The sequence below is a fragment of the Salvelinus namaycush genome, chromosome 12 (assembly GCF_016432855.1).
Source record: "Salvelinus namaycush isolate Seneca chromosome 12, SaNama_1.0, whole genome shotgun sequence".
In the NCBI taxonomy this organism is placed as follows: domain Eukaryota; kingdom Metazoa; phylum Chordata; class Actinopteri; order Salmoniformes; family Salmonidae; genus Salvelinus; species Salvelinus namaycush.
In genome coordinates this window covers 49,991,282-50,016,107 of record NC_052318.1, presented here as the reverse complement: position 1 = coordinate 50,016,107, position 24,826 = coordinate 49,991,282, and the positions used below count along the sequence as shown (strand labels likewise).

The 24,826-nt window shown below is 41.8% G+C and overlaps 2 protein-coding genes across 3 annotated transcripts in view; one reads left to right on the top strand and one right to left on the bottom strand.

Annotated features, from left to right (window-relative positions):
- hmbsa (hydroxymethylbilane synthase a) overlaps positions 1 to 1,514 on the bottom strand; it is a 30,143-nt gene extending 28,629 nt beyond the window's left edge. For both annotated transcript variants that reach the window (XM_039005984.1, XM_039005983.1), the window contains exons 1-2: positions 1,408 to 1,514; positions 1,134 to 1,216 (exon numbers count right to left, since the gene is read on the bottom strand). In XM_039005984.1, coding sequence (XP_038861912.1) covers positions 1,134 to 1,207 — 74 coding nt within the window. In that variant the 5' untranslated portion in view covers positions 1,208 to 1,216; positions 1,408 to 1,514. The remainder of the gene's footprint in view (positions 1 to 1,133; positions 1,217 to 1,407) is intronic.
- arcn1a (archain 1a) lies at positions 353 to 23,344 on the top strand. Its single transcript, XM_039005982.1, has 10 exons — positions 353 to 519; positions 10,919 to 11,182; positions 11,505 to 11,684; positions 11,920 to 12,122; positions 12,327 to 12,488; positions 12,729 to 12,894; positions 13,129 to 13,276; positions 21,153 to 21,261; positions 21,422 to 21,626; positions 21,846 to 23,344. Exons 1-10 carry the CDS (start codon positions 517 to 519, stop codon positions 21,933 to 21,935), a joined length of 1,530 nt encoding a protein of 509 aa, XP_038861910.1. The 5' UTR covers positions 353 to 516; the 3' UTR covers positions 21,936 to 23,344.
- The last annotated feature ends 1,482 nt before the right edge of the window (positions 23,345 to 24,826 follow it).

Sequence of the window (24,826 nt, the reverse complement as noted above, 5' to 3'; positions counted from 1 at the left end):
ACCCCGTTAAGTAGACCGGAACTGATCATTTTTCAATGGTAAACGTCTTGAGAGGACTATCTTCATTTATCCACCATCATTGACCCTATCTTCCACATGTTCCTTTTTTCGTCGCTGCCTTTTCTGGTTGTCACTAGTTACCACAGCCACAAAGTCATAAACCTGGCCCATTTATACACTTTCTCTTCTTAAAATCTGATTTTAAACCTAACTTTGATCATAATCACACTGCTAAATTTGTCTAACATTAAAGTAAGACCAAAAAGTGATTTTGTGTTTTCATGAATCTTTACGACATAGCCAATTTGGTCTTTGTGGCTCTGGTAACTAAGTGATAACCCTTTTACCTTGCTGACGAGCTCTTTCCGGTGGAGACGTGGCTAGAGGTCCTTCCATATTGAGACAGTAAATTAAACAGACGCAAGTTTCACTCCGCATAAATATTTTAGACACTAATACGTGGTATTACATTACGGAAACTGCACAAGGATTTGTAGCACAAGGGATAACAACAAAATGGTGAGCTATGAAATGTAATTGATCTACTGTATTTAGCTTCTAGCTATCTGTCTTGTTACGCTTGACTGTGAACAGTGCATTTGCAGATAGCTAACAATCTAGCTACAGTAGCTAGCAAGTTAACATTGCTAATTTTGCTGCGTATGCAGGCAAATATACTCCCCTTTAGTATATATTGGGCTTTATATCATTAGCTAGCTATCAAGAACTATCAATAGTTCCAAGCGCCATCTCATCGCTAAATGCCAGCTCAGCTAACGTCAGCTAGTTAGCTAACGTCAGCTAGTTAGCCTTTGCGTCTGTTTTGTATCAGCAGGCCGAGGTAGCTAATGTTATATTGGCTGTTAGTTAATTGTGAGTCATTTAACTGGTATTGGTTAGATGGCAGAGTTTACAACATAGCCACTCTGTAAATGACTGGTGAAATGTCTCGATTCCCTAGTATGACTCGAATTAAAATTGAGGATCCCAGCTTCTATACCAAGCTTGCCAAGTTGATAGCTGTGTGAAGCTAGCCACAATATTGGAATAGTCCATGCTATCCGGAATCCTTGGGACGCCTACCCCGTTAAAGTTGACATGTTAAAATGGTAAGGGTTAGGTTGAACCAGTACCTGAGCTTGAGGAGACGATGAATATGACGATCTCTGACGCTCAGGATCCTTAAAATCAAAGTCCGTCCCAACATTAGCCAGCTCTGCAAACGTTATGTCAAAAAACGTTCGGTATTTACTAAAATGAGTTACGCAGAGAAACTGTCACTATATATTTTTCATTTAACCTTTATTTAACTAGACAAGTCAGTTAAGAACAAATTCTTATTTACAATGACGGCCTGGGAACAGTAGGTTAGCTGCCTTGTGCAGGGGCAGAACGACAGATTTTTACCTTGTCGGCTCCGGGATTCGATGTAGCAACCTGGTCCAACGCTCTAACCACTAAGCTACCCGCCGCCCCGAATTACTGCCGTTATGCACGGTATGTACAAAAAAAAGTCTAAATAAAAATCAATGATCTTTCGCAATACTGTACTGTGCCGAAGGTGGATTTGGCGCATGCGCACTTGGTTAAGAGCTATTTAATTTAACCTAAATTTAACTAGGCAAGTCAGTTAAGAATACATTCTTATTTACAATCACGGCCTAACCCGGATGACTCTGGGCCAATTGTGCTTCTCCCTATGGGACTCCCAGTCATCATGGTCGGTTGTGATACAGCCTGGAATCGACCCAGGGTCTGTAGTGACGCCTCTAGCGCTGAGATGCAGTGCCTTATACCGCTGCACCTCTCGGGAGCACCCCCCCATTTTTTTTTTTATAATGCTAAAAAAGGTTGGAATGTTAGATAATTTACAATAATTAATTAATTTCACAAACAATTTATAAAAACTTGTCCCACTGGATTTATTAGACTGCATAATTGCATTGGGGGTGTACATATATTCACTGTACAGCGTTTCCTACGGAGTGTGCACCCATGATACAGGATATCAGCTAGAGAACGACCAATATAGATTTTTTTTAGGGCCGCTACCGATATTTGGGCGTCAAGGAGGTTGATGGATGATATTTTAGGTCGATATTCAATATCATTAAATTTGAACATTTTGATGGAAAAAATTACCAACATTTACCAGTCTTAACTACATTACATCGGTGGTAATTTTATTTCAATCATTAATCTCTTGACCCCAATTAGTTGACTGGTCGATTGTTTGGTCAATAGGCTGTTGGTCGACCGGGATTTTTTTAAGTCGAGCAGTAGCAAATATATTTATATTTAATTTTTGACTGGTACTGTGTATGTATGTGTGTACATACTCATTCCAGGTTTATTTTTTTTATTTTTTTTTACAATTTTCAACATTGTAGAATAATAGTGAAGACATTAAAACTATGAAATAACACATATGGAGTCATGTAGTAACCAAAAACATGTTAAACAAATCAAAATATATTTGCGATTCAACAAAGTAGCCACCTTTTGCCTTGATGACAGCTTTGCACACTCTTGGCATTCTCTCAACCAGCTTTATGAGGTACTCACTTGGAATGCATTTCAATTAACAGGAGTGCCTTGTTAAAAGTTCATTTGTGGAATTTCTTAATGCTTTTAGACAATCAGTTGTGTTGTAACAAGGTAGGGGTTGTATACAGAAGATAATCCTATTTGGAAAAAGACCAAGTCCATATTATGGCAAGAACAGCTCAAATAAGCAAAGAGAAACGACAGTCATCATCACTTTAAGACATGAAGGTCACTCAATCTGGAAAATTGCAAGAACTTGAAGAAAGTTTCTTCAAGTGCAGTCGCAAAAACCGTCAAGAACTGTGATGAAACGGGCTCTCATGAGGACCGCCACAGGAAAGGAAGACCCAGAGTAACCTCTGCTGCAGAGGATAAGTTCATTAGAGTTACCAGCGGCAGAAATTTTAGCCCAAATAAATGCTTCAGAGTTCAAGTAAGACACATCTCAACATCAACTGTTCAGAGGAGACTGTGTGAATCAGGCCTTCATGGTCGAATTGCTGCCAAAAAAAACACTACTAAAGGGCACAAATAAGAAGAGACTTGCTTGGTCCAAGAAACACGAGCAATGGACATTCGACCGGTGGAAATGTGTCCTTTGGTCTGAGTCCAAATTTGAGATTTTTGGTTCCAATCGCCGTGTCTTTGTGAGACGCAGAGTCGGTGAACGGATGATATCCGCCTGTGTGGTTCCTACTGTGAAGCATGGAGGAGGAGGTGTGGTGTGGGGGTGCTTTGCTGATTACACTGTCTGTGATGTTCTTAGAATTCTAGGCACACTTAACCAGCATGGCTACCACAGCATTATGCAATGATATGCCATCCCAGCTGGTTTGGGCTTAGTCCCACTATCATTTGTTTTTTAACAGGACAAAGACCCAGCACACCTCCAGGCTGTGTAAGTGCTATTTGACCAAGAAGGAGAGTGATGGAGTGCTGCATCAGATGACCTGGCCTCCACAATCACCCGACCTTAACCCAATTGAGATGGTTTGGGATAAGTTGGACTGCAGAGTGAAGGAAAAGCAACCAACACGTGCTCAGCATATGTGGGAACTTCTGTCATCAAGGCAAAGGGTGGCTACTTTGAAGAATCTCAAATATAACATTTATTTTGTTTTGTTGAACACTTAAAACATATTTTTTTACTACATTATTCCATAAGTGTTATTTCATAGTTTTGATGTCTTAACTATTATTCTACAATGTAGAAAATAGTAAAAATATAGGACCCCTGGAATGAGTAGGTGTGTCCAAACTTTTGACTGTTACTGTCAGCAAAAAAAGAAATGTCCTTTCACTGTCAACTGTTTATTTTCAGCAAACTTGTGTAAATATTTGTATGAACATAAGATTCAACAACTGAGACATAAACTGAACAAGTTCCACAGGCATGTGACTATTAGAAATGGAATAATGTGTCCCTGAACAAAGGGGGGGGTCAAAAGTAACAGTATCAGGAATGGCCACCAGCTGCATTAAGAACTGCAGTGCATCTCCTCCTCATGGACTGCACCAGATTTGCCAGTTCTTGCGGTGAGATGTTACCCCACTCTTCCACCAAGGCACCTGCATGTTCCCAGACATTTCTGGGGGGAATGGCCCTAGCCCTCACCCTCCGATCCAACAGGTCCCAGACGTTCTCAATGGGATTGAGATCCGGGCTCTTCGCTGGCCATGGCAGAACACTGACATTCCTGTCTTGCAGGAAATCACGCACAGAATGAGCAGTATTGCTGGTGGCATTGTCATGCTGGAGGGTCATGTCAGGATGAGCCTGCAGGAAGGGTACCACATGAGGGAGGAGGATGTCTTCCCTGTATGCACAGCGTTGAGATTGCCTGCAATGACAACAAGCTCAGTCCGATGATGCTGTGACACACCGCCCCAGACCATGACGGACCCTCCACCTCCAAATCGATCCTGCTCCAGAGTATAGGCCTCGGTGTAACGCTCATTCCTTCGACTATAAACACAAATCCAACCATCACCCCATGTGAGACAAAACCGCGACTCGTCAGGGAAGAGCACTTTTTGCCAGTCCTGTCTGGTCCAGCGACGGTAGGTTTGTGCCCATAGGCGACGTTGTTGCCGGTGATGTCTGGTGAGGACCTGCCTTACAACAGGCCTACAAGCCCTCAGTCCAGCCTCTCTCAGCCTATTGTGGACAGTCTGAGCACTGATGGAGGGATTGTGCGTTCCTGGTGTACCTCGGGCAGTTGTTGTTGCCATCCTGTACCTGTCCCGCAGGTGTGATGTTCGGATGTACCGATCCTGTGCAGGTGTTGTTACACTGCCACTGCGAGGATGATCAGCTGTCCGTCCTGTCTCCCTGTAGCGCTGTCTTAGGCATCTCACAGTACGGACATTGCATTTTATTGGCCACATCTGCAGTCCTCATGCCTCCTTGCAGCATGCCTAAGGCACGTTCACACAGATGGGCAGGGACCCTGGGCATCTTTCTTTTGGTGTTTTTCAGAGTCAGTAGAAAGGCCTCTAATGTCCTATGTTTTCACAACTGTGACCTTAATTGCCTACCGTCTGTAAGCTCTTAGTGTCTTAACGACTGTTCCACAGGTGCATGTTCATTAATTGTTTATGGTTCATTGAACAAGCATTGTAAACAGTGTTTAAACCCTTTACAATGAAGATTTGTGAAGTTATTTGGATTTTTACGAATTATCTTTGAAAGACAGGGTCCTGAAAAGGGGACGTTTTCTTTTTTGGTGTGTGTGTGTATGTATGTGATATATATATATCTGTATTGTGTGTGTGTGTGTGTGTGTGTGTGTGTGTGTGTGTGTGTGTGTGTGTGTGTGTGTGTGTGTGTGTGTGTGTGTGTGTGTGTGTGTGTGTGTGTGTGTGTGTGTGTGTGTGTGTGTGTGTGTAATATGCGCCCTTCTCAGTGAACTTATCCATTGTGGAGGCCTAGACTAAAATCAATTTAAGCTTGATCCAAAAATGTGGTCGGGGGCTCCATATGGAGGGTGTGACGCAATTGTGGAGCCTCCTTACACAGAACCCAAACCGGCTGTGCGCCTTCGCCATCGTGCATAAATGTATTTTGTCCCCCCACACTAAAGGCGATCACGACACGCATGTTAAAATATCAAAACAAACTCTGAACCAATTATATTAATTTGGGTACAGGTCGAAATGCATAAAACATTTATGGCAATTTAGCTAGCTAGCTTGCACTTGCTAGCTAATTTGTCATGGTATATAAACATTGAGTTGTTATTTTGCCTGAAATGCACAAGGTCCTCTAGTCTACCAATTAATCCACACATAAAACGGTCAACTGAATCGTTTCCAGTCATCTCTCTTCCTTCCAGGCTTTTTTTTCTCTTGACTTTGCGATTGGCAACTTTCATAAATTAAGTGCATTACCGCCATTGACCTCGTTGGTCTTCAGTCACCCACGTGGGTATAACCAATGAGATGGCACGTGGGTACCTGCTTCTATAAACCAATGAGGAGATGGGAGAGGCAGGACTTGCAGCGCGATCTAGGTCAGAAATAGAAGGGAATTCTATTTTCACCCTTGGCAAAGCAGACGCTCGTTGGCGCACACGACCAGTGTGGGTGCAATTATTGAATAATATAGTTTTCTAAATTTATTTTGCAATGCTCTCACATGCGATGTGAGCGGTGTAGTCAGCCTGTTAGAATGCAGAGGCCAAATCGAGCTCCGTACTGCATCACCATGCTTCTCCCAAATGTTGTAATAATGCGGGAGGCGCTGTATAGCTCCGCATTGACATGATTGGTTGATGGTAGGTGGGGGCGGTACATCCTGTATGACCACAAAATCACTTAATTGACAACTTCCTTCACAACAGCACTGCTCTGCGAAACGGAAGAAGAATGCCCTGACTTCTGCAGAGGACGTATCACCATAAATGCTGCATGGCCAATGCAGACATTGAATTGACCATGCAGCGCCCAGATACACAATGCACTTCTCTATCCAGAATGCGCTCTCACCTGACAATTAGTGCACATTCATTGTTTCATAACTTCATTGTGTGAGTGAATTGTTTGCATTTGATAGTTAGTGTGTATCACTTCCCTATTACGTAGTACATTTTACAGTTAATTCCTATAATTTCTAATCTACAATGTTTGTTCTGTTAATGCATTCAATATATTATTCCAGTCTTACCATTCTCATTGTAGGAGTGGACACATTGTTTGCAGAGCGCACAACCTATGCTACACTTGTGAGAAACAAGTTATGGTTTATTACATTCCATTTCTGAGTTTTGTAATTTCAATTTAGTCATTGTCTTTTGTTTGGAGCGCTCTTGTCAATGTTGAGTAAGGATGCGCGCCTGATTTACGAATAGAAGTACAGCAGCAACCCTTTGCCTTGATGAAAGCTTTCTACACTTTGGGCATTTGGAAAGTATTCAGACTCCTTCACTTTTTCCACATTTTGTTATGTTGCAGCCTTATTCTAAAATTGATTAAATAAAATCTACACCAATCTACACACAATAATGACAAAGTGAAAACATGTTTGCAATTTTTTTTTTTTATGCTCAGGTGCATCCTCTTTCCATTGATCATGCTTGAGTCCACCTGTGGTAAATTCAATTGATTGGACATGATTTTGAAAGGCACACACCTGTCTATATAAGGTCCCACAGTTGACAGTGCATGTCGATGCAAATCAGGCCTTTATGGTAGAGTGACCCGACAGAAGTCACTCCTCAGTAAAAGGCACACGACAGCTCGCTTGGAGTGTGCCAAAAGGAACCTAAATGACTCTCAGGCCATGAGAAACAAGATTCTCTGGTCTGATGAAACCAAGATTGAACTTTTTGGCCTGAATGCCAGTCTGGAGGAAACCAGGCACTGTCTCATCACCTGGCCAATACCATCGCTACGGTGAAGCATGGTGGTGGCAGCATCAGGATTAAGGGAAAGATGAGCGAAGGACAGAGATCCTTAATGATTTTTTTTTTTACCCCTTTTTCTCCCCAATTTCACGGTATCCAATTGGTAGTTAGTCTTGCCTCATCGCTGCAACTCCCGTACGGGAGAGGGGAAGGTCGAGAGCCATGCATCCTCCGAAACACGACCCTGCCAAGCCGCACTACTTCTTAACACAATGCCCACTTAACCCGGAAGACAGCCACACCAATGTGTTGGAGGAAGCACCATACAGCTGGCGACCGTGTCAGCGTACATGCGCCCAGCCCACCCCAGGAATAGTTAGAGAGCGATGGGATAAGGATATCCCTGCCGGCCAAACCCTCCCCTAACCTTGACGACGCTGGGCCAATTGTGCGCTGCCCCATGGGTCTCCTGGTCGCGGCCAGCTGTGACAGCCTGTTGCTACCTGCCTGGCACAGGTAGCAACAGCGAGAAGGACAGATCCTTGATGAAAACCTGCTCAGGACCGCAGACTGGGGTGAAGGTTCACCTTCCAACAGGACTATGACCCTAAGCACATAGCCAAGGCAACGCAGAAGTGGTTTTAGGACAAGTCTCTGAATGTCCTTGATTGGCCCAGACTTGAACCCGATAGATCAGCTCTGGAGAGACTTGAAAATAGCTGTGCTTCAACGCTCCCCATCCAACCTGACAGAGCTTGAGAGGATCTGTAGAGAAGAATGGGAGAAACTCCCCAAATACAGGTGTGTCAAGCTTGTAGCATCATACCCAAGAAGACTCAAGGCTGTAATTGCTGCCAAAGGCTCTTCAACAAAGTACTGTGTAAAGGGTCTGAGTACCTAAAGTTTAAGTGGGGTTTTTTGGAAAGGGTCTGAATACTTTCTGAATGCATTGTACTTCCAGTTGATTTGGGCATCCAATGTATGGGACATTGCAACTCAATAGATGCTAGTCAGCAGGGGTGGACTGGGACCAGAAATCGGCCCTGACATTTGTAACACACCACCCTGTTTTCTTCCTCCTTGAGGCCCCCAATTTATTAATCAGATAATGATTATTTTGCAAAAAATGTATTAAAACAATGACAGACCAACTTGGCTAAAAATGGACCAGCCAGTCCACCCCTACTAGTCAGCCTGCAAAGTAAACACTTCTAAAATAAATATGACTAAACTTTTAAAGGTAAACTAACTCAAAATTTGTGGGCTTGCTTCAGCTGAATAAAAATATTTGTAGCCATCCATTTGCCTTTTGATATTTTAAATTGGTGAATTATTTCAAAAGGCATAAAACGTGTTTTGGTTTTAATGTTGCAATGTTATGCATCAAGGGTGGTCAACCATCCTCCAGGATAACTAGTGGGTGTGCAGACTTTCATTCTAGTCCCCTTCTAACAAACCACATTTTAGAAATGAGCTGCTCACCCAGACCTTGATAAACTGTCTCTGACGTGTTTGAGCAGAGCTTGTTCTAAAGCCTGCTCTCCCAACACTCACTACCGAGTTCCAAACTGCCCCTGGAAGTAACGTCAGCCCCCCCCCCCCCCCCCCCCCCCTGTCATTTTACCCCAACCTACATGTACAATTTACTTCAACTAACCTGTACCCCCGCACATTGACTTGGTACTGGTATCCCCTGTATATAGCCTCGTAATTTTTTTTACTTAAGTAAATATTTTCTTAACTCTATTTTCTTTTCTTAATTTGATTTGAGTTTTCTCCTGTAACTGTTTTTAAAGTCACCATTAGCCTCATGGGGAAATTATTGAGTTTTTTTCCCCTCTCCGGCAACCGAATTAGGAAGGACGCCTGTATCTTTGTAGTGATTGGATGTATTGATGCACCATCCAAAGTGTAATTAATAACTTCATTATCTGCTTTTTTAATTTGTAGCCATCTACATTTGTGAGGCAAAGGAAAACCTCCCTGGTCTTTGTGGTTGAATCTCTGTTTTGAAATTCACTGCTCGACTGAGGGACCATTTTTATAGATAATTGAATGTGTGGGGTACAGAGATGAGGTAGTCATAAAAAATCATGTTAAACACGAATAATTGCGCAAGGTCCATGCAACTTATGTGACTTGTTAAGCACATTTGTACTCCTTATTTAGGCTTGCTATTACAAAGGGGTTGAATACTTATTGACTAAAAAAAAAAAAAAAAACGGAATTCCACTTTGACATTATGGGGTGTATTGTGTGTGGGCTAGTGACCAAAAATCTCAATGTTATCAATTTTTTAAGTTCACGTTGTAACACAATAAAATGTGGAAAAAGTCAAGGGCTGTGAATACCTCCTGAAGGCACTGTACATCCAAACATTTCAGGCCAACTGAAGTGTCTAGTGTTGGTAGGGGCAGTTTGGAATTTAGCAATAGACTTGAGTTGACACTCATTGACACCTTTTCCATGATCAAACAGTTATGGAGTCACAGACTTCCTTATATAACAAGAGAGAGACCGGTAGGTTGATTTTTAGATTAGGCCTAGTAATTGGTAGTGTGGCTGAACTTTCCCAAATGTATTTAAATACATTAAATCAAACAAACACTGTCAGAATTAATTTAGGCTATTTTACAAATAACAACCTGAAGTCAACTTCTTGGTGTTCTGTTTCCAGTCACACAAAAGGAAACTGAGACGATGTGGTCAACAGTATTTGCGTGTGTATTAGTGTTAGTATAAGCCTACCTCTGAAAAAGATGATTGAAAACGTAAAACCAAGGTAACACAGTGCTCTTTTAACTGAATCTTTTGAGGTTGAATGAAAATCACATTGTTTTTCTCTCAGGGCTTAAAGAGCAGCTGCTGCTATGTTACCGAAGCAGGATATTTTTGCCCCTTATGGTGTTGGATGTTCATTAATCTCATGTGTCTTGTTAGAAGTGACCACTGTGATAGCTGACTTCAAAAGCCGTACACTGAGTGTACTAAACATTAGGAATATGACACGGACAAGCTGAAAGCTATGTTCTCTTATTGATGTCACCTGTGAAATCCACTTCAATCAGTGTAGATTAAGGGAAGGAGACCGGTTAAAGAACGATTTTAAATATTTAAGTGCCTTTGAACGGGATATGGTAGTAGGTGCCAGGCGCTCCGGTTTGTGTCAAGAACTGCAACGCTGCTGGGTTTTCACGCTCAACAGTTTCCCGTGTGTATCAAGAATGGTCCGCCACCCAAAGGACATCCAGCCAACTTGACAACTGTGGAAAGCATTGGAGTCAACATCCCTGTGGGACACTTGCGAAACTTGTAGTCATGCTCTGACGAATTGAGGCTGTTCTCGCGCAAAAGGGGGTACAACTCAATACGGTGTTCCTAATGTTTTGTACACTCGGTGTATATTGTAATATTAGCTGAATAGGAGCAACACTTGAATATTTTGTCTACACGTCTTGAATCTTAACCATGCATGGACTCAATCATTGCTATTCTGTAACTATGGCCTCCTCTTCCTCTTGTCCCAGGTGCTGTTGGCAGCAGCGGTGTGCACCAAGGCGGGCAAGGCCATCGTGTCGCGGCAGTTTGTGGAGATGACCCGGACGCGCGTGGAGGGCCTGCTGGCCGCCTTCCCCAAGCTGATGAACACAGGCAAGCAGCACACGTTTGTGGAGACTGAGAGCGTGCGCTATGTTTACCAGCCCCTGGAGAAGCTCTACATGGTGCTGGTCACCACCAAGAACAGCAACATCCTAGAGGACCTGGAGACACTACGCCTCTTCTCACGCGTGGTATGACACACACTCTCACAGATGCCCTTAGATGCCCTGTTCACACGCACACACCTTCAGAAATATCCTCAGTCGCCAACCCACAGACTCACACATGGTCTCACCCACACATACTTCTAGAAGTGGCAGAGGACACACGTTATGTAAACGGTGTTTGTTAAGCGTAGCCCAAACAAAGTGTTTCTAAGTTTAAAGTAGCCTAAACAGTGTTTTTCAGTTTGGCAGAGCCTAAACAAAGTTTTCCACTGAGTAAAATTATCAGTAGGAATTTGTGATGAAAAGAGCATGGATGACTAAATGACCAAATATATTTCTTCCTTAGATCCCAGAGTACTGTCGGGTGCTGGAGGAAGGGGAGGTCTCGGACCACTGTTTTGACCTGATCTTTGCCTTTGACGAGATCGTGGCGCTGGGCTACAGGGAGAACGTCAACCTGGCCCAGATCAGAACATTCACAGAGATGGACTCTCATGAGGAGAAGGTGTTCCGCGCCGTCCGAGAGGTGAAAGGAGAGCAGCAGCAGAACTAATGAACAGATTTACATTACGTTATTACTGAGGCTAACAACAGTCTGAATGAAGGGGAGCGGCAGAACTGAACATCATTACATTATTGTTGTAATGTAGCTGAATTGCTAAATCCAACACTAGTCTGAATGAAGGGGTTTTGGTCCAAAAGACATTCATGTTTTATTTCTAAAGTCTTCTCTTCTCTCCTTTGTTCTCTCTCCATCTCAGACCCAGGAGCGAGAGGCTAAGGCCGAGATGAGGAGAAAGGCTAAGGAGCTGCAACAGGCCAGGCGGGACGCGGACCGTTCAGGGAAGAAGTCCCCAGGGTTCTCCGGAGGGTTCGGCAGCATGTCCAGCAGCAGCAACGCTACCATCATCACAGACACCCTCATGGAGCCAGAGAAACCCAAGGCCTCACCTGTCCCTGCCAGGTACTACCCTCGGTATATTAGGATTTTGAGATGTTCGATTGTTATGGTGAATGTATCCTGTGTTCTATGTGTAAGATGTATTTCTTAGTATATTTCTTGGTTGGTTATGCTCAATGGAAGTTGTGAAACTTGTTTTGTCATCATGCAGTTTTAATACTGCAGAAAGTTAGGCCTATGCCTCATGAGTTATGTGTTCCTCCGTAGGGCTAGTGGTCCCAGTAAGGCCCTGAAGCTGAGTGCCAGGGGGAAGGAGGTAGATGACTTTGTGGACAAACTCAAGTCTGAGGGACAAGTCATCATGCCCAGCTCAGGGAAGAGGCCCTCCGAGGCATCCAAAGCCCTGCCTCCACCAGTTAACACAGAGAGGTGGGTTTACCAGGTTTTATATTATATCCCACCGATTACAGGCAGTGTGTTTGAGGAATCAGTTTGCACAAGGCGAGGCGCAGAATCGCTCATCTTGATCCCATAATGCAGCGTTATTTGGGATGCAAAGTGATTGTAGATCAGTGATTCTACACAGTCCAGACTGCAATGTAGTTGGACTCAAACACCTGCAGGTTGGTATGTTCAACTGTATCTAACCTCTGCCCCCTGGTTCACCAGCGTGCACCTGCGTTGTGAGGAGAAAATCAGCCTGACCTGTGGGAGAGACGGAGGGCTACAGAACCTGGAGGTCCTGGGTATGATCACCCTCCGAGTGGCCGACGACAAGAACGGACGCATTCGCCTCACCATCAACAACGGAGACAAGAAGGGAGTCCAGCTGCAGGTAGGTTCCAAACAAATACATCATTGGTTCCAAAGGGGGGAAAGGTTCACCACCTCAACACAACAGATATACATGTCAAGGCATTCATGGATTTGGCCTGTGTAAATCAAGATTCAAAATGGCACACAACCACAGTTCGTTGTATTTGCTTTTGGTGCAGCATGAGCATGATGCCATGGGAATTTTAACAATGTGTTTTTTTCTTTTCTTTTTTTTCCTCCCTGCTCTGTTCAGACCCACCCCAACGTGGATAAGAAGCTGTTCACCACAGACTCCGTGCTGGGCCTGAAGAACCCAGACAAGTCCTTCCCTCTGAACAATGACGTGGGCGTGCTCAAGTGGAGGCTACAGACCACAGACGAGACCCTCATACCACTAACGAGTCAGTACACTTTACTAGAGTATTAAGTATTTCTATACTAGTGTATACTGTTTTTCCTTAAGGTATTCCAGCTCTCCAGAGAGAGAAACACTATGTTCCAAGCATTCCAACTATTGCGTTCCAAGCATTCTAATAGGTTGTTATCAATATAGCATCACAAGGTGTAGAGCGTTAAATTTGCCTGCTGGGGGGCAAGGAGACCCTCAGCTCCGCTAAAAACATTGACAACTGCGTGTCATTTGAGGGATTGTTAAATAAATATTAACTATTTGGTTGTAACATCACCTCTTGAAGAGCATAGTCACAACTACAGATTTAGCTCTGTCATCAGAGTTATACAGCAAGTAACTGCATGCTTTTCATGATCAGTAAACATCAATTAGACTTCAGTGCAGCTTTTGACATTATTGATCATAGTCTGCTGCTGGAACAACGTATGTGTTTTGGCTTTACACCCCCTGCTGTAATGTGGATAAAGAGTTACTTGTCTAACCGAACACAGAGGGTGTTCTTTAATGGAAGCCTATCAAATATAATCCAGTAAGAATCAGGAATTCCCCAGGGTAGCTGTTTAGGCCCCTTGTTTTAAAAATGTTTACTAACGACATGCCACTGACTTTGAGTAAAGCCAGAGTTTCTATGTATGCGGATGACTCAACACTATACACGTCAGCTACTACAGCGACTGAAATGACTCCAGCACTCAACAAAGAGCTGCAGTTAGTTTCAGAGTGGGTGGCAAGGAATAAGTTAGCCCTAAATATTTCTGCAATAATGTATAAATTGAGCAAGTTGAGATGACTGAACTGCTTGGAGTAACACTAGATTTTAAACTGTCTAAACATATTGATGCAGTAATAGCTAAGATGGGCAGAAGTCTGTCTATAGTAAAGTGATGCTCTGCCTTAACAACACTATCAACAAGGCAGGTCCTACAGGCCCTAGTTTTGTCGCACCTTGACTACTGTTCAGTCGTGTGGTCAGGTGCAACAAAAAAGGACTTCAATTGGCTCAGAACAGGGCAGCACGGCTGGCCCTTGGATGTACACAGAGAGCTAATATTAATAATATGCATATCAATCTCTCCTGGCTGAAAGTGGAGGATAGATTGACTTCATCACTACTTTTATTTATGAGAGGTATTGACAAGTTGAATGCACCGAGCTGTCTGTCTTAAACTACTGGCACACAGTTCGGACACCCATGCATACCCCACAAGACATGCCATAAGACATGCCAGAACAGACTATGAGAGGCACACAGTACAACAAAGAGCCATGACTACATGGAACTCTATTCCACATCAAGTAACTGACACAAGCAATAAAATTAGATTAAAAAAAAAAAAAACAGATAAAAAAAACACCTTATGGACACGTGCGCATACATACACACACACAATAATATACCCACTATACATACACATGGATTTAGTGGTGGAGTAGGGGCCTGAGGGCACACATTGTGTTGTGAATGTATTGTGATGTTTTTAAAATTATATGAACTGCCTTAATTTTGCGGGACCCCAGGAACAGTAGCTTCCTGCCTTGGCAGCAGATAATGGGGATCCATAATAAATACAAATTGATAATGTAATTTCAGATACGTGAGGGTATACTCATGACATCTTTCCACCATTTAACTGGATATTTGAGTGATAGAACATTTTAAAAAGAACTGTACTTGACAAGTATGAGTGGTGTCGGTTCATTTCCAATCCTTTGTGGGCTCTGCCTGTCAAGCAGCAGAAGGGCGCATTTGCCGATGTACTGTTCAATTTTCAAGTTTATTTTATATAGCCCTTCGTACATCAGCTAATATCTCGAAGTGCTGTACAGAAACCCAGCCTAAAACCCCAAACAGCAAGCAATACAGGTGTAGAAGCACGGTGGCTAGGAAAAACTCCCTAGAAAGGCCAAAACCTAGGAAGAAACCTAGAGAGGAACCAGGCTATGAGGGGTGGCCAGTCCTCTTCTGGCTGTGCCGGGTGGAGATTATAACAGAACATGGCCAAGATGTTCAAATGTCACAATCTTGTGAAAACGGCACGTAGTTGTCAATGGTCTTAGCGGAGCTGGGGGTCTGCACCGTATTGTGACGGTTTATTGATAACGGCATCTTGTGTTCGAAACATTCTAAGTCTTATGTTCTAGGCATTGTCAGCATTCTATCTGGTGTGTTTTTAAAGTGGAACTGACAGCATTTTAACTACTTTGCAGATATGAAACAAACAGACAATCATTTGAGTCAAAAATATGAAATTCCAAGTTTATGCTTCAAAACCAACTTTATGAGTAAAAAAAAAAAAAAAAAGGTTCTATTTGACTCAAAATTCCATGATGTACAGAAAGGCATTGCTGGCAGAATAGATGGATACAGTTTTATACAATTCATCAATACATTTCTTGGTAGTCAAATACTGCTGTCAGGTTGTAAATCACAGCTGGCCTGGTAAATCGTTTGCTGCTGCCACCCATTCGGGATGCACTGTTTCAGTTTCAATGACTCACTATTTTGAACAAAGACGGACAACTCTAACTAAGTATGGGCATGTCAATACAATCAAACTAGCAAGGGCAATGATCACAAGTCAGTCATAACGTGGCTAATAGGCTAGCACGCGTGTCAAACTCAAGGACCGCAGTCCAAATGGGACACACAAATGAGTATTAATCAGTCAACAGTTGAGTTTGAATGTGAATTCAGCTTCACTTGGGCTGCTTTCCTGTGTTCCGTTTAAAGCGCCCCCCCCCCCCCCCCCCCCCCCCCCCCCCCCCCCCCCTTAGGGGAAGTGTACAGACACATGCCAATGTCCTAGCTAGGCTACTAAAATGTTGCAGTCTGGATACATTTTGAGTGCATCGTACAGCAATGCTGCATTCAGCTGCACTGGTGATCCATGCAGTGCAAAAAAGGAAAAAAATATTTTAAGTTTAAATTAGAGGTCGACCGATTATGTATTTTCAACGATACCGATTATTGGAGGACCAAAAAAAGCCGATACCGATTAATCGAACGATTACAAAAACAAAACATTTTATATTTTTTTATTTGTAACAATGACAGTTACAACAATACTAAATTAACACTTTTATTTTAACTTAATATAATACATCAATGAAATCAATTTAGCCTCAAATAAATAATGAAACATGTTCAATTTGGTTTAAATAATGCAAAAACAAAGTGTTGGAGAAGAAAGTAAAAGTGCAATATGTGCCATGTAAAAAAAGCTACGTTTAAGTTCCTTGCTCAGAACATGAGAACATATGAAAGCTGGTGGTTCCTTTTAACATGAGTCTTCAATATTCCATGGTAAGAGGTTTTAGGTTGTAGTTAAAGGAATTATAGGACTATTTCTCTCTACCATTTGTATTTCATATACCTTTGACTATTGGATGTTCTTATAGGCACTTTAGTATTACCAATGTAACAGGTATAGCTTCTGTCCCTCTCCTTGCCCCTACCTGGGCTCGAACCAGGAACACGTCGACAACAGCCAACCTCGAAGCATTGTTACCCATCGCGCCACAAAAGCCGCGGCCCTTGCAGAGCATGGGGAACAACTACTTCACGGTCTCAGAGCGAGTGATGTCCCCGATTGAAACGCTATTCGCGCGCACCCCGCTAACTAGCTAGCCATTTCACATCAGTTAGACCAGCAAACCAATCTCGGGAGTTGATAGGCTTGAAGTCATAAACAGCTCAATGCTTGAAGCACAGTGAAGAGCTGCTGGCAAACGCACGAAAGTGCTGTTTGAATGAATGCTTACGAGCCTGCTGCTGCCTTCCACCGCTCAGTCAGACTGCTCTATCAAATCATAGACTTAATTATAACATAATAAAACACAGAAATACGAGCCTTAGGTCATTAATATGGTCAAATCCGGAAACTATCATTTCGAAAACAAAACGTTTATTCTTTCAGTGAAATACGGAACTGTTCCGTATTTTATCTAACGGGTGGCATCCATAAGTCGAAATATTCCTGTTACATTGCACAACCTTCAATGTTATGTCATAATTACGTAAAATTCTGGCAAATTAGTTCGCAACGAGCCAGGCGGCCCAAACTGTTGCATATACCCTGATTCTGCGCGCAATGAACGCAAGAGAAGTGACACAATTTCCCTAGTTTAACTTCTTATGGCTGCAGCCCGACGTCGGTACACTTATGACAACAGCCAGCTCAAAGTGCAGGGCGCGAAATTTTTTAACATATTTAACTTTCACACATTAACAAGTCCAATACAGCATATGAAAGGTACACATCTTGTGAATCCAGCCAACATGTCCGATTTTTAAAATGTTTTACAGGGAAGACACAATATGTAAATCTATTAGCTAACCACGTTAGCAAAAGACACCACTTTTTTTACTCCAACAGTTTTTTACTCCATCAGTAGCTATCACAAATTCGACCAAATAAAGATATAAATAGCCACTAACCAAGAAACAACTTCATCAGATGACAGTCTGATAACATATTTATTGTATAGCATATGTTTTGTTAGAAAAATGTGCATATTTCAGGTATAAATCATAGTTTACATTGCAGCTACAATCAGAAATTGCACCGAAAGCAGCCATAATATTTACAGACACCAACGTCAAATACCTAATTACTCATCATAAAACATTTCTGAAAAATACATAGTGTACAGCAATTGAAAGACAGGCATCTTGTGATTCCAGACAATATTTCCGATTTATCAAGTGTTTTACAGCGAAAACACAATAGAGCGTTATATTAGCTTACCACAATAGCCAAAAACACAAGCAATTTCCCATTAGCAAAAGTTAGCGATCGTAACAAACAAGCAAAAGATATATAATTTTTGACTAACCTTGATTTTCTTCATCAGATGACAGTCCTATAACATCAGGTTATACATACACTTATGTTTTGTTCGAAAATGTGCATATTTAGAGCTGAAATCAGTGGTTACACATTGTGCTAACGTAGCATCTTTTTCCCACAACGTCTAAACAGCAACGATATTTTTCTGACACGTTTTCTGACACACATATTCTGACCAAATAGCTATTCATAAACATAAGTAAAAAAATACATGTTGTATAGGAAATGATAGATCCATTAGTTCTTAATGAAATCGCAGTGTTAGAATTCTAAAAAATAACTTCATTACAACATCCAGCTTCGGTATAGCTGAGTACCCCAAAGTTGGGCGCCCACGACTAATTCACATGCACGACAGATATATGAATTAGCATCATAAAATGTTTCTTACTTTTGGTGATCTTCCGTCAGAATGTTGGACAAGGTGTCCTTTGTCAAGAACAGTCGTTGTTTGGATTCAGAACGTTCATTTTCCCTCTCGATTTAGCACGCACACTTGCCAAGTGGCACACAGCTCTCCAAGTCAACAAACGGAAGAGAACGGAACACGGCAAAACTCCCGAAAAATGTTCAATAATCTGATGAAACTATATTGAAAAAACATACTTTACGATGATATGGTCACATGTATCAAATAAAATCATAGCCGGAGATATTAGTCGTCCATAACGACAGCTAAACAGAAGGCAAATCCATGTCCCTTTCGCGCGCTCCAGAAAACAGAAAATGGACGGTCACGTCATACAAAGAGCTGTTATTCCACCTCAGACCAAGATAAACACGAAATTTCTTCTCTCACCGCCTCTTGACACCCAGGGGAAGGTGTATGAAGTGCACGTAGACTCTTACGTATCATGCCCATGTATAGGCAGGGAGTAGAAGAGAGCCTCGGTTTCAGACATTCCACTTCCTGGTCAGGAAATGTGCTGCAGAATGAGTTCTGTTTCACTCAGAGAAATAATTCAAACGGTTTTAGAAACTAGAGAGAGTTTTCTATCCAATAGTAATAATAATATGCATATTGTACGAGCAAGAATTGAGTACGAGGCCGTTTGAAATGGGCACATTTTATCTGGCTACTCAATACGCCCCCTGCAGCCCAAACAGGTTAATATTGCCTGCTAACCTGGATTTCTTTTAACTAAATATGCAGGCTTAAAAATATATACTTGTGTGTATTGATTTTAAGAAAGGCATTGATGGTTAGGTACATTCGTGCAACGATTGTGATTTTTTAGCAAATGCGCTTTTGTTGAATCATCCCCAGTTTGGCGAAGTTGGCTGTCTTTTTTAGGAAGAAATAGTCTTCACACTATTCGCAACAAGCCAGGCGGCCCAAACTGCTGCATATACCCTGACTCTGTTGCACAGAACGCAACAGAAGTGACACAATTTCCCTAGTTAAAAGAAATTCATGTTAGCAGGCAATATTAAATATGCAGGTTTAAAAATGTATACTTGTCTATTGATTTTAAGAAAGGCGTTGATGTTTATGGTTAGGTACACATTGGTGCAACGACAGTGCTTTTTCGCGAATGCGCTATTTAAATCACCCGTTTGGCGAAGTAGGCTATGATTCAATGATATTAACAATCACCGCATCGATTATATGCAACGCAGGACAAGCTAGATAAACTAGTAATATCATCATCCATGTGTAGTTAACTAGTGATTATGTTAAGATTGATTGTTTTTTTATAAGATACGTTTAATGCTAGCTAGCACCTTACCGTGGCTCCTTGCTGCACTCGCATAACAGGTAGTCAGCCTGCCACGCGGTCTCCTCGTGGAGTGCAATGTAATCGGCCATGATCGGTGTCCAAAAATGCCGATTACCAATTGTTATGAAAACTTGAAATCGGCCCTAATTAATCGGCCATTCCGATTAATCGGTCGACCTCTATTTTAAATGTTACAACAACCTACAGCTATGTTTTTGTTATCTGAAGTTAACTACTTTTTGATTAGGATCGCAGCATATAATGCACATCTGCAAGCATAGCAGCAAAGGCTGGACAAATATTATTTATCTCTTGTTTTAATATGTTAAAATGCTACATCCTATGTACATAAGTGGACATTATAAAAGGCCAGATTTTTTCTAATAAAACAATGGCCAGTTTGGGTCGCAGTTGCATGTTTTATTTTTTGTAAATCAAATAGGCTATGTCTGGCCTGTTTTTTTTTATTTATTTTTTTATATATATTTATTTTTTTATTATGTATGCATGTACAGTTGAAGTCGGAAGTTTACATACACCTTAGCCAAATACATTTAAACCTAGTTTTTCACAATTCCTGACACTTAATCCTGGAAAAAAAATCCCTGTCTTATGTCAGTTAGGATCAACACTTTATTTTAAGAATGTTAAATGTCAGAATAATAGTAGAGTGATTTATTTCAGCTTTTATTTCTTTCGTCACATTCCCAGTGGGTCAGAAGTTTACATACACTCAATTACTATTTGGTAGCATTGTCTTTAAATTGTTTAACTTGGGTCAAACGTTTCGGGTAGCCTTCCACAAGCTTCCCAAAATAATTTGGGTGAATTTTGGCCCATTCCTCCTGACAGAGCGCAAATGGTGTAACTGAGTCAGGTTTGTAGGCCTCCTTGCTCGCACACGCTTTTTCAGTTCTGCCCACAAATGTTCTAGGTCAGGGCTTTGTGATGGCCTCTCCAATACCTTGACTTTGTTGTCCTTAAGCCATTTTGCCACAACTTTGGAAGTATGCTTGGGGTCATTGTCCATTTGGAAGACCCATTTGCGACCAAGCTTTAACTTCCTGACTGATGTCTTGTCCAAAATGCCTTACTATATGTCATTCCCAAACAGTCTATGAATTTGTGAAAATGACTATTTCTAAGTCAGAAAATGTAATACATTTTTTTTTTTTTTAAATGATATCTTCCTAGGGGTGTATATGAATAGATTTTAATAAGATTGAATGTTGCTAAAATGCTGTCAGTTCCGCTTTAAACATTCTATCTGTTGTGTTCTTCTATTTCTCCCCAGTAAACTGCTGGCCCTCTGAGAGTGCCACTGGCTGTGATGTCAACATAGAGTACGAGCTTCAGGAAGACGCACTTGAACTGAATGATGTAGTCATCTCTATTCCCATCCCGTAAGTAAACCTCTCTGAAGCACCTCTGAGATCCCATTTCTCCTTTTTATCTTTTCCATTCTACACAATGGATTCCATATTCATTTCCAGTACTAGGGCCTTAGACACTGTTGCAGTCTGTCATCGGAGTTTAATTTCGTATGTTTATCTGTCCCTGCAGGTCAGGTGTGGGTGCGCCTGTGATTGGCGACCTGGACGGAGAGTATCGCCACGACAGCCGGCGGAATGTTCTAGAGTGGTGTTTACCCGTGGTGGACGTCAACAACAAGACAGGAAGTCTGGAGTTCAGCGTGGCAGGCCAGCCCAATGATTTCTTCCCTGTCAACGTCTCCTTCGTCTCCAAAGGAAACTACTGCGACATAACGGTCAGTGTTTCATTTATTTCTTTGTATTATATTTCACTTTTTTATTTCACAAGGCGAGTCGGTTTAAAAACAAATTCTTATTTACAATGACGGCTTGTAAGTCTCTTCAGCAGTTTGTGAGACCATTTTGATCTCCATCTATTGTATTAACCTAATGGTATTCGGATTATATTTCCATTGTGACGGTGTGTCATGACTCCTGTTCCCCCCCCCCTCCAGGTGGCCAAAGTGTCCCAGGTAGATGGAGAAGTTCCAGTGAGGTTCTCCTCAGAGACGTCGTTCCTGGTCGACAAGTATGAAATACTGTAATATATTCACATGCAGTACTACCAGCAAACATCAAGATCAGTGGGTTGACATATGAAAAAAATGAAACAAGATGAAAGTGAGAAGTGGACTTGAAACCCTTTTCAAAAAGAAAAACCCTTCCCACCATGGCTTGGCTTGCCAGCATTTAGTGTCTTTGTACATTTTTACCAGAAATCTATCAACTGATCAGCCTATAGCTGTATGTATAAAGAACCGCTCGATGCACCTGCAAGCAGGAATGGTAAAGTCAAACAGGACAACGTTAGGTAACTATATCCGGGTTAGGTTGGGTGGACCTGGGGGGTGATGACATCTGGGGTGGGCTTTGTGAATGACCCTCTCGTCGGTCCAGTTTGTATCAAATCCATTGACAGACAGATTCTGTGAACCTATTGGCTAATAGTTTTACAGATATGTCGTAATCATGTACGGAAATACTCTTTGATACACATACTTCAATACAAAACAGGCTTGCGGTCCATGGTATAACACTACAACCACTCTTTGCTTTGGCCAGAAGAACCACATTTTGTGATTGGTACTGACCTGAACTGTCTGTCTCCCGCAAGGCTAAATCTTAGCTAAAATGATTAAGATTGCATGTTTTATAGTTTAGCTTCGCTCGAGTTTGAAAGACCTCATTATTAAATAATTTATTTTTCATTACACTGATCTGTCTACAGGCTAGTAAATGTATAATGGCATATTTTGTTTGTGATATGCTATCAAATCAGATGCATGGAGTGATTCAATGCTGAAATAATAAGTTTTTGTACCAGACCAGTACAACTGCAGCACAGTAGTTGTATGCACTTTTTGCAATGGAGGGAGGTCATTCAAAGACAAAGTTCTGTCTGAGATTTCAACTGTTATGAGTCTACTTATCAAATGGAAATGATCTATCCAAGAACCATGACCCTCTAACACTCCAAACATCAAAACTTTATATGCCAATTATCAGATGCTTTTATCCTAAGCGTCTTACAGTACAGTGAGTGCTTACATATTATTAAATACGTAACCCCAACGGGTTATCAACTGTGCCACAGGAGAACCCTGTCCATCAACACCACCCACGGTCCAACCTCAAACCAGCCCCGTTACAATAAGCCCCCCATGGTTATGTATGTATGAATGAATGTCAGGGCTCTTCTTGTTTCAGAGTGTATCTATATAGATGGCCATATTCACCTTGACTTTGCTTATGAAATACAATTGCGAGAGGGAGAAGTTAAATCATATTTGTCTTTTTGTTTCATTTTTTTTTCTTTGTTATTCTGAATTGTGTGGGATTCAGATTGGAGGAAAATAAGTGAATCAGACTTTTGTAACCCTATAGAATAATGATCATGGGTAATTAACATTCCAATGTAAACATGAAAAAGATTAAAGTGTATTATAAACTCAGATCTTTTATAATGAAGTATTTTCAGAATGTTGTGCTTTACAAAGGTTAGTTGTCGTCATTTCAATAATCAGTCTTATCTAGAGACTGCATACAAAAAATGGTTTCCACAATCAAAGTATGTTTGAGTAGGGATAGATGTGGAACTATGTTCTGTGATGACTAGAGTGGTGACAGCACGTGAAAATAAGTTTTACATGATTTGATATGGAATGGATGCACAAGTCACAAGTGAACTACAAGACCAGAGTTGAATGTAACCTGTTGGTTTGATCCAAATGTCTGATCTGATTTCTTCCGTTCAAATCAAAGTTTATTTGTCACGTGCGCCGAATACAACAGGTTCACCTTACAGTGAAATGCTTACTTACAGGCTCTAACCAACAGTGCAAAAAAAAGGTATTAGGCGAACAATAGGTAAGTAAAGAACTAAAACCAACAGTAATAAGACAGTGAAAATGAAAAGTAGCGAGGCTACATACAAGCACCTGTTAGTCAGGCCGTTTGTGGTAGTATGTAGATATGGTTAAAGTGACTATGCATATATGATAAACAGAGAGTAGCAGCAGTGTAAAAGAGTGGTGGGTGGCGGGACACAATGCAGATAGCCCGGATAGCCAATGTGCGGGGGCGCTGGTTGGTCGGCCCAATTGAGGTAGTACACACAATGATTCAAATAATCCCAGTCATGGTGTATGTGTTGAACGTTTTTGAGGTGAAGCTTTGAGGGAACTGTCCTGTCCCTGTCTACTGTTCAGTAGGGCAACACCGTAGCGGAACGCTTTGCAAAAAGAAAAACAAAGCGATTGTATTGGGCAAGTTCAGGTAGTACCTCCCGGTTTCACTCAATTTCTAAACGTTTTCGCCCTACTGAACACTGCTCATTCTATGCGCTCAACCCGCCTCCACAGAGGATATTCGGGCCATGTCACTCGAGCAACAGGATGATCCCTCCACAGGGACAGGGCAAGTTCTGATTGAATCTGGGGGGAAATACATTATTTTGCTTTTATTCCATCCCTTTTCTGTCGTAAGTACATTTTATAAAGGGATTTCAGTGGCAGAGAATGCACGTCGAAATGATCTGTTTACTGCTCTGTACTTGAGAGAGAGAGTGTGTGTGTGTGTGTGTGTGTGTGTGAGAGAGAGAAAGTAGGGGATTAATGATTTGGCTTCCTTGACCAGCTTTCGTAGCGTGTGTGATGGAGACATACGATCAGGAATACGTAGAGAGTTGAAAACAGGAGGATTGGAGGGTGAGTTGAGTTGAATGGATATAGCTAAATCAAAGCAGGATATTACAACTCTAATGAGAGAAAGGCAGACTTATTATAGCTAGGGAGTGTTTTCCATGTGCCTCACACACACTAATGCATGGAATTCGTATCTGGAGAAGGTTAGAGAGGCAGCAACTTCCTTCTTTGGGGTAGAGTGCGTGGGACGAGAGAGCGGGTGTGTCGCATTTTGGAAATGAATGGACGTACAG